The 14875-nt window shown below is 35.7% G+C and overlaps 1 protein-coding gene across 11 annotated transcripts in view; it reads right to left on the bottom strand.

Annotated features, from left to right (window-relative positions):
• ANO10 (anoctamin 10) overlaps nucleotides 1-14875 on the bottom strand; it is a 118388-nt gene that overhangs the window by 76656 nt on the left and 26857 nt on the right. The window contains exon 12 of one of the 11 annotated variants that reach the window (XM_030446124.1): nucleotides 12520-12558. The exons of the other annotated variants lie outside the window; for them this stretch is intronic. Within the exon in view, the coding sequence (XP_030301984.1) occupies nucleotides 12550-12558 (9 nt within the window). The 3' untranslated portion in view covers nucleotides 12520-12549. Of the gene's footprint in view, nucleotides 1-12519; nucleotides 12559-14875 lie in introns of those variants that run through there. 11 annotated transcript variants of the gene reach the window in all.

The following is a 14875-nucleotide window of genomic DNA, read 5'->3' as shown; positions in this document are numbered from 1 at the left end:
TTCTGTTTCATCATTAGCTTACTTTTAAAAGAGGTGGACTTGCACAAAAATAATTTTGTTCTCAAAATATCTTCTAGGTGTTAAGATAAAACAACTCATCTGTACTTTAATAAATAGTTTAAATCTGAAAATAAGAGGAAGAGAGCAGCTAAATTAACCCCACTGGGGTTCCCAGCTCTCTTGTCTTGCCTGTTTTGTTTGGTTTTGTTTGCTTGTGTGCGATATAAATATTGAAATATTTGGCTCAAAGTACTCCTGAGTATACACAAGAGACTCCAGAGCCAGGTTCGTGTCAAGCAGAGGAAAAGGAGAGCAAATGACATCCCGACTGCTTATGCAATACTTTTTCCAAAGTTTGCTTCCCACAGTTGGGATTTAAAATAGCATCTTAACTGCACTATAAAAGCAGAGTTATAAATTCACAAGAACTTTATCATTTGCCACAAAATGCGTTTGTATCAGACAATGAGAAGGAACAAATTAATTCACCTGTACCAAATTTTAAACCCATCATTATTTTTCCACATACTTGTAATCAACAGGAGGAAACATGCCTGCAAATGGAACATGAAACAGAACACTTGCCTTTGTCAGACCATTAATTTGTGCTTAGGCAATTTTCCCAACTGCTGAGATAATCCGGCAATGCATGCAGGATCACTACATCCTTTGACACAGGATTAAAATATTTTCCTTCACTTAAAATGCATTATTGGTTCAAAGGATCAGCAACCTAGTTTTACTGTATTGCAAAACACTGTATCCACGTAACAATGGAAGAGGTTTTGTTCTGTGTACACTATTAAAAAGCTTTTAATACTGAGTGAAAAAGTGGGTTTGGATGACTCCAATTTCAAGTCAGTACAGAATCATTCTTCTCTATTTAGCAAAATAATTATTTTGCTTATTCTGGCATCACACCTATGTTACTGCTGATCACGAACAGATACCTGTTAAAATCTATTTTAAGTAAACTTTCATTGAGTTTATCTTCCACAGCCCAAACATCCTGTCGCTAGGGAAACATCTGCAGGCAGGAATGCAAATTATCAATTATGTCTGGAGAGGCCTAAAAGAAAAAAAGAATTTGCCTCCATTTTCCAAAAACTCTACAATTAAAATATATCTGAAAACTGGTTCCATAGTTCTGCTAGACTGAAACGATTTTGTGTTGTTGCTGTTTTGTGTTGTGGTTTGTTGTTTGTTTTTCCATTTAGTGTGTTCCATAAAACACTACAAAAAAGATCCTTTACTGGAATTCAAGCACATTTTCCAATCTAGTGCTGATCTGGACTGAAATTCCCATCTCTCAGACAATACTAAGGAACCTGAAACCCCAATACTAAGGAATACTAAGCAATACTGAAACCCCATCTAGTTCCTGAAGAAAGTTAAAATGCTAACACCAGCAGAATTTAAAGCTCTAAGACTAAACAAGCTGGAACTGCTTTGAGTTCAGAGTACCTTGATCAGTCAGCAGGGAGAAAGGGAAACTTGCACAGCAATGGAATGCATATTATAAATATTTAGAGCTTGCCTAATCAAGAAGTGACCCCAATAAGGGATACATTATATATAAGGCATATATTTATACAACTAGAGTTATTTCACTAAAATTCCTGGCAGATATTTCAATTCTGGTACAAGAGTAGATAATATTTCTTTGGAGGCCTCTTAGAATTATAGTTCACACAGTACACCAGTATAATTCATGCACCAATATACCAATATACACCAATGCACCAATGTACCAATAATTATATTGGTACCATTTTAACTTTCTTGGATTAAAACTCCAGGAAAAAAAAAAACAAAAAAACCCAAAAAAAAACCAGATTATTAAAAAAAAATTGAAAAGCTGAAAATTTTCTATTGAAAATTGAAAAGTTGTCAAAAATTTATTTTGGAGAAAGAGCTGTGAGGTAACTCCAGAGCAAAGAAACAAAATAACTCTATGAACAATCCTGTGCAGCTTAACATTTCAAGTGAAGACAGTGATTTATTTTGTATCCTTGGATGTAAGGAACTGTGCAACATAAAAGCAAGTCACTAACTTCTTGATACAGATTCTGGCTATCTAATGGATATCACAGTTGGAATAATTTACACTTACTCAGAAAGAACCAAAAATTATTGCAGGCAAAACTCAGAGTTTCTCCTACAAGACAGTTTAAAAAATACTGCTACAACAAAATTACATATGAAAATAAATTTAATAAAACATGAAGGCCCTCAATCAAACATAATCTAATTTTTCACATGGTAATACACATTAGAAGTTATCAGTGGGAAATGACTGACTAGAACTTCAGAAACTTGTTTTGAAACATCTTTTTAATTATCCCTGTTGAATACTCCCAAAACCAACATGCTACTATTGGGAATGCAATAACTTTTTTTTTTTTTAAACCCTATTGCTGAGAAGATGTCCTGTGTTTACGCAGGCAACTACTGCTCAGCACAACAGTGTTTAAAAGAGATGTGCATTATTCATGTACAAAATTTCAAGTAAAAAAAAAAAATTAAAAAAACATTCTGCCAAGTCAACACAATCAGAAAATGAAAGATTGAACACACATTTAAAAAATACTGCCAATTTATATTTTAAGGAGATAACTCACATATGAACTATAAAATTATCCTTCCCATTATAAACTCCATTTTCATAATTAGCCCTGGTCCCATAAAGTGGCTCTTTAATCCCACTTGCTATATTTCCCCTTTGCTAGCAGGCTGTATACATACTACCTCTCCTTTTTATTAACTTTGGCTAACTAATCATTAGCCTGAAAATACATAAATGATTCTTACAGATTTTATTTTTTTTTTTCTTTTTTAATTTTAGATTAACATTAGTATAATGCTTTGGAATAATAGCATTGTTATGCAACTGAGTTAGTAGAGCTTTAACATAATGCTCACAATTTTAAATGGGAAATAAAAACTTATTAGGTATAGCAAAATAGCTTGGAAAAGGCACAAATATATGAAACTCTAAAAACTCATCACAATACTGAAGGTGGAACTACAAATGCTACAGTACTGAATGTTATTAATTTGACTGAATACTTGAAATAACTGATTTCCTAGAGAATGTGCTGAGGTTTCAACTCAACATTACATGATCAAACTTCATTTTTAGTTTTGCATATGAAGATCTGACAGAAAGCTACAAGATGATGTTACATATGAAAGGTCATAGTAATATATTATTTCAATGCAACAGCAAACTTCAACCCCCAGGATTAATTTAAAAGATAGATCAGCTGGCTAAATACACTACACTGCTTCTGTTCAGCAACTCTGTCAGCCATTGATGTCATGAAAATTACCTGGATGATGCACTGCATAGTGTGTCTCTTTTGATTAGAATTATACATTTTCCACATATTGCAGCATTCAAGTCTTCTCCAACCTTCAAGTAATTCCCCCAGAGTATTGGGATAATTTTAAACTAGTTACTCCAAGCTGACCTTTACAGAGCTTGAAGGTCATGGGCCCCTGATCAGTTTCATGTTAGACAAGCATATATATACATATATATTATTTACAATGACTGCTTTTGACCAATATGGATTTAGGAGTACTCTCGTAACAGATTAGCAGGGATGCTGCCTCTGACAGAAGAGTGGAAAACAGGAGTGGAAACATGCAGCTAGATCCAGACAATAAAAAATCTGCCTATAGACATATTGCTTAGGGAATTGAGCCCGAGCTACGAGTCAATAATGTCGATCACCTTGGGCACAGGATCTGTTCTATGAGAAGAAAACCTTAGCTGCAGTAAACTTACCAAATCCCAAGTAAAGTTTTTATAGTTACTCCATTCTGTAAGTTAGAGAAGTGAGGAATTTCAATTCCTTGTTTTCCTTCCATCAATAAATGGACTTGGCTCTGGTAAAAAAACCCCAGTCCCTCAACTCCACTTTCCTAACTTGCAAATAATGAAATCTAATTTTGGTGTAAACCAATTTTAACAACACATATCATATATCAATTTGGTTATTTTTGTATAAGAAATAGAGGTGTCTTTATATTGAACATTCTCCTCTGTATAAACACACAGAAGCATATTGTATCTATGCACGAAACTTTGTGATTATCAAATTCACAACATGCCTACAATTTTTTTCCTCCATTTACAATTTAGTTGATTAAAGGTACCTGCAGCTAACATTCTAAAATAAACCAGCTTTACCAAGCAACATGGCAGTTCACCAGGAAATAAAAGCACCATGCAGGGACATGGCAAACCAGGACCTTCATTTACAATGTCAGAATCCCTCAAGCAGGAAAACCAATTATCAGATAAAAATAGATTAGCACACAGCCAGGAAAGCTTAAAGCTCACTGAGGGCTTGAAGGAGCACTGACAAAAAAACCCCCAAACAACCCCCAAAAACACACACAGAGTGGCATAAGAGGTTATATAAATTACAAAAGCCCACATTTGGAAGTGGTTGCCAAGATAGGAGGCAGTTAACACTGGGAGAAAAAAGAATAAATACAAGAAAATCCATTAAGGAAAGTAACATTCCCCTTGTAGCTCAGAAGAGAAGCCTTTAAAGATCATTCACAGCATTCAGCACTTAAAAAGCCTCTCCTATGCAAAACAAAGGCAGTGTTCCACTACCTGTCTTCAAAGACAGAGCTAAAACCCAGATTCAATTACACACCAGTACCCAGATTCAAAACCTGAACCCCTCTAACAGGGACCTTCCATATCTGAACGGGGCCAAGAGGAAGGCTGGAGGTGCACTGTTTGCAAGGGCCTGTAGTGACGGGATGAGGTGCAATGGTTTTAAATTAGAGAAAAGCAGATTTAGATTGAATATTATGAAAAAATTCTTTACCATGAGGGTAATGGCAAAACGGACCAGGTTGCCCAGGGAATAGTTTAGGCCTCATCCATAGAGACATTGAAGGTGAGGCTTGATCAGGGTCTGATCTAGCTGAGGGTGTCCCTGCCAAATGCAGGGGGGTTGGACCAGGTGATATTCAGAGGTCTCTTCCAGCCTAAAATTATTCTATGATTCTATATTAGAAGACAACAGACGATGAAAATTTAGTCTATTAGAGAACATCTGGAACCTGGGGATACGGAAGTGGACAATTTTTATTCAGGAACATGTATTTACAACTGGTTAATAAGAAAAAAAAAACCAAAAACTATCAGAGTGATAGAAATTAACACTCAGGGTCTCACAAAACTGTATTTGTTAACAGACAAAAACTGGTAACATTATATCAGTTCTGGACTTCCTTAGCACTTAGAGTAAAATCTTGACATTAACATTTACAACATTAAACTTATCTTTATTTTTGTTACTAATTCTTAAACTTTAAGTGGTAAGAATTAAAAAGTGGGTACAGTGTGGAACTAATTTACTTGTGTAAATTACAGTGTGTATTTCTGGAGATATTCAGAAAGTTAACAATATGCTTTAAGAATTATGGAAAATTATTAACTGAGATTTATTAACTGAGGTGCATATCTCTTTTAATATTTCCATCAAGAAGGGCATTGATCTAGACCTTTCTTTCTCCTATCCTTTGTACAGTTACACACCTGATGTTCCTGATCTACAAAAAGCTCCCAAGTATTGAAATGACTCACACATATATTTCATTTTTAACTTTTTTTTTTTTTTTAATCTCTCTCTCTGTGTCTCCAAGCACATGAGCCTGAGAGCACGACAAGCTCTGTCTCCAGTTCATAGAAGTAAGGAGTATTACCTCAGCATACAGTGACAGAAACTGTTCTGAGAATGAAAACCCCAGCTAAACAGAATCTAGATCTTCCTGAGCTCATATTTCTGCAAACTGCAGTTGGTTTGCATTCTTACCCATTCCTACCCTTCTACATTTTCTTCTACAAACCACTATAGCACTGTTCTGCTACTTTTCTTCTCTTGGACAAATAGAGAAGCTTTCAGATAGGGCAGCTCTTCTCAGGTATCAAATTAGGTTCATAAACTATGGTGACCAAACCTGTAAGATGCAAGATGGCAACAAGACAAAAAAATCTGGCATTTTACATATTTTGGTGATGGAATCAATCCCTGACTACCTCAAAATGCTGTGAGTCCCTAACACACATGACCATAATGAACTTACCCAAATCCAGCTTGTAATGAGTACCAACCTATCATTTATAGAGATGATCCTTGATAAAAGGAATTTATGTTCTTTCCATTTCCTCCAGCAAGATGTGATATTGGCTCTTCTTATTATCTCTCTCTCTCTGTTTTTATTTCACAGCTATTTTGGAATGGTTTGAGGAAGAATGTTTATGTTAGAATATACTGTAAGTAGTTATGGTCAAACATGTTTTTTTACTCCATCATCTTTTTTATTTAAATGCTCAGAAGCAGTTTACATTCCTCTGCTGGATATTTATAACTGTCTCTCCTGCTTTGAAACACAACCACAGGCATTGCAATAAACATACTGAGAGGTTATCTAGTTACAGAAGCTTTTCTTAAAACCCTACACATCTTCTATCAATGTGCAACCATGTCACTCTCACTGAAGTTCTGACTTTGGTCCTGCTTTATAGTTCTGCTAAACACATGGATAGAGTTTGACCTCTAGCACCATTGGACATTTATTTTTATTTGCTCACTGTAAGTCTGATGGTGGTGATACTGTATTTCAATAAAGAGATTTGTTGGGCACTAAAACTTCCACTTTTTGCTAAGATAAAAAAGAGAGATGACTTTGTACTTATTGTTTCCCCTTCATAAATTTCAGTCGTCTAAAACAAGGTTTAGTCACATCACCCAACCTTGCACCCCATATTCACATTTGCTTCTCCCCTTCTCACAAACCTACTGAACCTCTTTCAAACTAGAATGTCAGGGGTGTGAAGGGACCTGTGAAGATCAAGTCCAATAACCAGATTAGATCCTCTGCATTCATAGCTACTAATATTAAATGCATGAATGGGTAACACACTTCAGTGCATGCTCATCTTCAAATGATAAGCACATCCCTTTTAAGCCATTTTAAACAAATCTGATACATACTTGCTCCTTACAAAGTTGCTGAAGTATTTCATACAATGGAAGTACTGTCATTCTTTTTATGGAGAAAACTAGTGCCAAAGAAAAATGTCAGGGCTGGAAGATTACTGTTGCCTCTGTGCCATGCACTTATATTCAGACTGGTTTTACTTCTAAGCATAGTGGAACCAAACACTTTCTTTTTACAGTATGAAAAGTAAAAAAAAAAAAATTAAAAAAAAATCAATATTTGTATCAAAGCAATTTGAGATTAAAAAGAAAAATCTCCCTCTTAAAATATAACAAAAAGATACTGATAATTCTCACTGACCTAAATCTAAAAGAAGTGGCAACACCAACAATAAAGCAGAATCTGAATGAGCTAACGTTGCATCGATCAGCTCCAGAAACAATTCTGCAGCTGCCACAGCAACAAGCAAATGAGGCAGCCAAGAGACCAGAAAAGATGTCAAAGAAGAGGTCAAGGTTTGGGAGCCAGAACTTGGCATCCGGGTCTTACAGCTGTCAGGGACACTCATGAGAGAAGCCAGTGTTGTCTACAATTTTTGGAAACAGTCAGGAAACAGGAAGAGGAAAAAAATCCCCAAATCTTTATCTCCAACTATTAAGAGCCAAGTTAGTGCTGAAAGGAGATACATGGCACCACTTGTTTTGTCACTGCACTGTGACACCAAGCCACTAGGCCAAATGAGAAAAGTATTATTTGCACAGAAATACGGTTTTGTAGTTTGTGTAGGAGACATTAGACTTCCAAAGAGATGGCTTCTTTTGGAAAAGAAGTAACAGTATCAAACGGAAATAAAAACTAGGCAGGTATTATGGTTTTGTGTTTCAAAAAAAAAAAAATACTTAAGAAATATTAGGTTTTTTTTAACGGGGGATATTCTGTCAAACTTTCATTTAAAATCTTCATTGGTATATAATCAACAGTTTTGTTGCCAAATTGTATGTACTTTTTATAAAAAAAGGAAAAAATGTTGAGAAAATATTAAGCTGCACTGTCTACAATAGGGAATTCATATTTGCTAATAATAGACAAACCTCAGAATGATAACTGTACATTTTAAGACTCATTAAGTAGAATTTGCAGGATCTCTGAACAAAGGAACAGAATCAGACAAACAACTCTGGTTTTGCAAAAATTAATTTTTAGGGCATATGCATGCAAAGCTCCAAAGCTAGTAGGAGTTTTCAGAAAAGCTGTCCCCACAGATTCTGTGCTGACAAGCCAAGCAACTGCCAAACAATGTTTAAAAACAAAAGAGAGACTCTTGGAAAGTGCCAAAAGAGATGTTATGTTCTGCCACTACAACTCAAGCTTTATGAACAGGAAAGAGAGGATCCTTGCACCGAGACTCTTACTGGCACTGTGAATGCAGCACATTCCGTACTAAGCTGATTCCCAAGGGAATATCTTGCATGTCAGTGTGGACTGTAAAAACGAAAAAAAGAAATGTCCAGCTGTGATACAAAGCAAAACAGAAGTTAAAAAACAAGATAATGCAAATTATGTCAAAAAATTAATAGCTCTGTCAGAGAGGTGCACGGTTCAGAATAAACAAAACAACTCTTTTAAAACATAAGTTGATGGGATATTTTCATTTGTTTTCTCCAATCTTTTCTTACTCCTAATCACCCTCCATGCCTAGCTGCAGATTGAGATACAATCCATTTCAATTTCTGAGTTTTAGAAGAACTAGAATTAGTTCTTGCTAGTTCATTATATTCTCAGCTTTTTAGTCTGATGCCCATCTCTTTGGTGTCCCATATGTGGTGCTTTTCTCCATTTTACTCGGACTGGGGGAAAGCATCAGAAAGCTCAAGGCAACCTTTCAAATCACACATTTCACTGCTATACAAATAAGCCCTCTAGTGGTAAAATAATCGTGAGACCTACCACGTCCGGAGTTTCTATGCACCTCCTCTCCAGGATAAAAACCTTACTCTTACAAGATCTCCTAACTAAAGTTTGTCCAGTGAAAGCCTATCAGAAACCTCTTGTTGAAAGCTGTTCATTTCAGACAACAAGTTTGCTTTATCTTAAGCGCGACTGCATGCCTTGGTTATTGAATCCAGTGTTAAAAACAAAATAACCAACAAAGAATAAAACTATCAATAAAGGTACAAAGCTAATTTAGCACAATGCCACAGCATTCTTCCAATTTCAGAAGTTTTTTAAAAGTATACTAAGACACAAATAAAACTCCACCAGCTCCAGCACTTACCTAAACTTTTTGATTACCAGAATCATAAGTGAATGCTTGTGTCCTTTTAATTCTAAACTACTACAGCATTTCCTTTCCCTTTTTAAAGAATATATATCCTCCACTTTGAAATATTAGTCAGTGAACTGAAAACAAAAACATTACCAACACTGTCCTATGGTTTGTGTCAGTGATCTGCATTATGACTGGCAAAATGCTGTCAAGGCATCAAATATTTTAACTCAAACAGCAACTCAGCTTGAAACACTTCCAGGTTTAACACTGTCAAGTATTCCTAACTCTTATGTTACAATTTCAGAACAGACAACTAGCACACCATCTAGTTTTAAAATAAGATAGCTGTACCTCAAATTAGCAAGTACGAGTAAAAAACTTTCATCCATGTACTTGTCCTCTTCGACACAGCAACCCAGCAAATTGTAATTACACAAAAAATGGACAAAAGGAACTGTGCACACTAAAAGAAATATTTCATAGTTCAGTCATTCTGAATTAGAACTCATTTCCACATACTCAGAACTTATAATTGAACAGAATTACCTGGTGCTTGTCCAGATCAGTGCTTTCACTATATTTTTAGTGCCTCGATAGCTCCGTGACTGTACCATGGTGTATTTGCAATATCACATTCTGGTGTAATGGCAGATTATGCTGGGAGAGATCACTAAGGACCCTCCACAAAACACTGCTTACCTAAGAACATCTCACACTTTGTTTTGAGTAGAGGCAAGCAAAAGAAACTGCAGCACAACATCAACGCACAGAACAGAACCCTGTCTTTTCTGACTGGGATAAACCTGCACCCTACCTAGTAAAATTTAAAATGGAGACTTCTTCAGAAATGCAAGTGCCAAGAAAACTCTACCAACACACAAAAATTTCACTTTTTGGCCTACATAGACCTTTGCTGCGTGATTTCTGCCTAACACTGAAATGTTTCAACACAGACATGCCCATGCCTTGATATAACAGTAATTGGTTATAATTCAGAGAACAGCGGCAGAGCAGGAATAACATTTTGTTATAATTTCTCTGACAGCTAGAAACCAATTTCTAAAAAAAAACCCATGTATTTTTGAATTTTTTTGCCAAGCCATTCACAAATGAAATCATAGTGCAGGAATGCATCTACTTTCAAACGTGGGTTGACAAGCAACAATAAAAGTAAATGTAACTCATCTGACAAGATGTTGATAGTAACTGTGTCACTCCTACAGCACATTAAATCAAATTATTGAATAGGAATACAAAGGCACACAACTGACTGAAGAAGAAAATCCCTCCAACAGTAATTGTTAACAACTGTCAAGCTGGAAGGACTGTCCCCTGGTGGCCTACAAATATCTATGACAGATCAGACCCTAGTTTCATTAACAATTTTGGTGATTAAACAGGAAAATCTGCTTAAGAACTGTACATATGGTACCAAGCAAGCAGTGCTCTGAAGGGCAGGATTAGAACACAGAGATCCTGAAAAACTGAAGAAATAGTCTTAATGAACAAGACCAGATTCAGTAAAAACAAACACAAATAGCTGTGTACCAAAAGACGTATAGTATCAACCCAGAAAAAGACAAAGGAGACTCCATACAAGGTCACAGAAGAAAAGATTTAAAAGAAAAAATTGACATGCTAAAAAAAGCATCACATACAACATAGGATGTATTTCATATACATGTATGATGTACTTGAACGTTTCTATATTCAGAAGCAGTAAAGCTTATGAATTTGCATCTGGTTTCAGTTATAATTTAAAGAAAACAGACAACCCAGGTAAGCACAAACCCAAATATTTTGAAATAACACGACCTGTGAGGAAGATCTGAAAGATTTTGAGATCATACAGTTTTTAAAAAACAGAAAGACATCATAGCAGTCTGAAGGCCTTATTAAGAAAGGAGTGACCAATTATTTTTCTGTACTAGAATAGCAGTCAGCTTAACTTGTACCAGGGAGATTTTGTTTAAAAGTTTTCTAACCACAAGAATAGAAAGTACTTTGGAAGGCTGAAGATCCCCAAGCCAGGAAACTCACACCTCCTAAGGCTGGTCAAGGCACACACAATCCTGGCTCAGAGAAGGGAATGGAAAGTTAGATAACCTAAACATCAGAGAAGGGTCCACAAAACATTCTCAATCTTCATTCCACAACAAACCAGACCAAAGGAGATGCTACACTGTACTGCAGCTCCTCCACTTTCAAACAACCACTCATGTTTTCTCTGGCTGAAAAATAGCATAGACAGGAGCAGAGGGAGAATGATATGCTTGAGTCCCATCCTGACAAAGCTGAGCTTTGTCTAAGGCAGATATCAAAACACTAGGTAGCCCTCTCAGGTCTCCACTCTTTCAACACAGATTTTCTAGATGTAGCTATACAGTTTATAGCTACAGATAGTAGTAAGGCACAAAGAATGTAATATGAACTTACCCAAAAAAATCCAAGCTATTGTGTTATAAACTGTACACACATGCATAAGAACATGCTTGTACCAGCAGAAATGCATCAATATTATTCTACCAAGGAAAAATCTCTAGACAATGACCAAAAGGAAAATGACAAAGCAGAAGGCTTTTTTTTATTTGAAGAGTCCAAGTTGTAATTCTCCCAAACTTTAAAAGAAGCCACAATACAAATCTTTGCAGATTAGCCACAATTGCTTTGTGAGATCAAAACAAGCATCTGTCTCTTTTATTGCTTGTAATATGCTCCTATCACTCGCTCTATCTCTGCTGCTTAGATGTCTTCAGAGGGAAGCTGAGCAAAGCAAGTCACAGCTGCATTTATTAGTAAAATGTGACATTGCAAAGGAAGCTGGGTTCCCTCCCCCTTTTTGTTTAGTGTTTCTATTTAGAAAGGCAATTCTTGCATATACCATCCCTAGATAAAACTTGAGAAATATATCAAACAGCGGTATGTATTCTTGCACTTCAGCTTTAGAAAACATTTTACAATGTGCAGCTCTTGATCCAGTGCAATACAAGTTATTTTGTATTTAAACTATAACAACAGATATTGTGTTCTACATTGGCAGGGAGGGAGGGCCTGAGGGGAGAGCAATCTGCCATTACTATTACTCACTCCACCTTCCAAAGGGGCTAAGAAGGGCAAGAGGAGACTTTGGAAAACAGATTGAAAACTGCAGATTTTGAACCTCTCCTTTTAAATATTTACAACAGAATAAAATTATTATGATACTATGACAGAGCACCCATACAGGGAGAGGCACCTCTAACACTTGTTCGTCATTGACTGTTCCTTCTCTGTAGTTCAGGGTAGTTCAGGCCTCAGTGTAACCTTCACGGCACCTGATTGTTTGGAAAAGCATAAACAGCATGAAAGATTCATAAAACAGAAAAAAAACAGTGGTAGAAGGTTCTACCTATACTCAGTAAATTCAGAACTTGCAGTTTCAATCAGACTGATGCACCCACAATGCAGGTGTTGAAGAATCACCTAGGCGATCAGCAGCGACATTTCGTGCTACACGTGGTCTCCAGGATATGCCCCAAGGTAATCCAAACCATAAGTCATCAAATGGCAGATTCACACATTCCTTCTGACATATCCAAACTCAGTTTTATTTGGCCATGACAGAAGCATCTACACCAACAGTAACCAATTTAGAGTTAAAAGTCCTTCTTACACAAACAAGTGAAAAAAGAGCAGAGAAAGGCCAGAAAAATCCATTATTAAGCTAAGAGTATATTAACATTAGTTGCTTAGCTAGCTTTTTACTGTAAAATAATTGAAGTTCTTTTGAAATAGTGGATATGCTACTGTATTGCAGTTTCATATGCTGCTCCAGCCATCTCATTTTCAGTAATTACATAAGTCCTTAAAAATGTTTACACGGCAAATCACAAGATTCTGGGAATTAATTTTGAGGAAGCATGACTGCAACCAAGACATGCATGTATTTTAAGATAAAAATCACAATTTTAATCGCATCACCCTAAAGTGAGGAATGAAAATTACTGTCAAAATAATTTAAATGCTTCAGTTGGGGTAGACACAATAAGAAAACGTATCAAAGCATTTCAGTTTAATAACCTGATGCAATAGCACTTTCTTGCTGTCCTACACATTCCTACACATATCCACATATTTAACATATTTTAGTCTTTCTATATGGCTTGAACAGCACAATTCATTCATCTCTATGACTATTTTTCAACTTCCAACACAGCAAATTGAGAATCTAGAAAAGGAATGTTTTGAGAAAAGAACAAAAAGTAAGGAAGAACACAGTAAAATGACACACAGACAGGAAAATACAACAATGTTGTTTCAAGTTATGATTTCAAAAAGCCATTGGACTATTTAAGAACCAATACATGTTAATATGTATTTTCACTTCTATCCTAGCAGAAAGCTACAGAACACAACCAGGAACTACAGACTTACTGAGACTGTTGATTTTTTAAATATTTGGTTTTATCCTGTGAAGCCTTTGCCATTAAACTACTACACAGTGACCAAAAACTACCCTAAATCAGAATGCGTACCTCAAAACAACCAGCAGATGGCACTAAAAAGATCTAAGATTAATTTTGATTTTGGAAACATGGTGTTAATGTACGACCAGAAAAAGATTAACTGCATTAATATGGTCCCAGGACTCTGGTTCAGTGGCAGGCATTTGAAAAATTTTATACAGAAAAAGCCATAAATCCTACCCCCATCTGGAAGGTTAAAACTCTCACTGAGGTGAGAAAAAAAAAAAAAAGAGAGCAATCTGTTCCTGTTACTACTTTTTCATAATTTTATATTCAAACTGAACCTACAATTTTAAGAAGCTTTTGCAAAGTATGTTACTTTTGCAGCTGAGGTAGAGGTATTCTTGAACGGAAACAAACAATATGTCAACTGAATCACCAGTGGCTGGATTGACCTTTTTTACCATTCAGAACGAGTAATGGTGCAGAATTATTTTATGTATGCATACATACATGGACCAAATAATTACACAAATTACATAAAGTGAATTTTTCTATTTGCCTTTCTGTAATTTCCAATTTTTGTCACAATTGCAAGGATAGATAGTTCTTGTCTAGGATATCTATTTCACTAAAATAAAACACCTGATGAAAAAGCCTGATAAATGTTTTCTCAAGAAGGAACTCTAAAGCTGCCAGCAAGGTTTGTACCTTACCATGAAACATTGCAGAGAAAGAGCCTTATGTATAACTTTCTAATTTATACTAATTCATTATAGCTAAATAATAAATTATTTTCCCCTATACAATTAGACAGAAATTTAAACGTCAGATCAAGTACTTACCAGAAAATAAAACTCTCTACATTTATACCTGAAAAACTGACAAGCTACTCAGGTTATAAATTAACTCCCCTCATGTAGTTATATATGCATGCATGCATGTAAGTATGCAGATCAGTATAGAAAAAACAGACTGCCATAGAAAAAAATGAGCACATTGAAAGACAGATACCTGGAGTCCGTTTCCCAAAAAAATTGAGCAGTAGGATGTTGTTGAACAACTGATCCCAGGAATTATCTTCTCTGAATAAAGAGCAAATAGATTAAGGACAAAGAAAGAAAATGAACTGCAACTAGCAGAGAAATATAAAGGGATAAGCCCACATGAAAAACTTTGTTTCTTT

The sequence above is a fragment of the Calypte anna genome, chromosome 2 (genome assembly GCF_003957555.1).
Source record: "Calypte anna isolate BGI_N300 chromosome 2, bCalAnn1_v1.p, whole genome shotgun sequence".
Lineage (NCBI taxonomy): Eukaryota > Metazoa > Chordata > Aves > Apodiformes > Trochilidae > Calypte > Calypte anna.
This window is presented reverse-complemented; position numbering and strand designations above follow the sequence as displayed.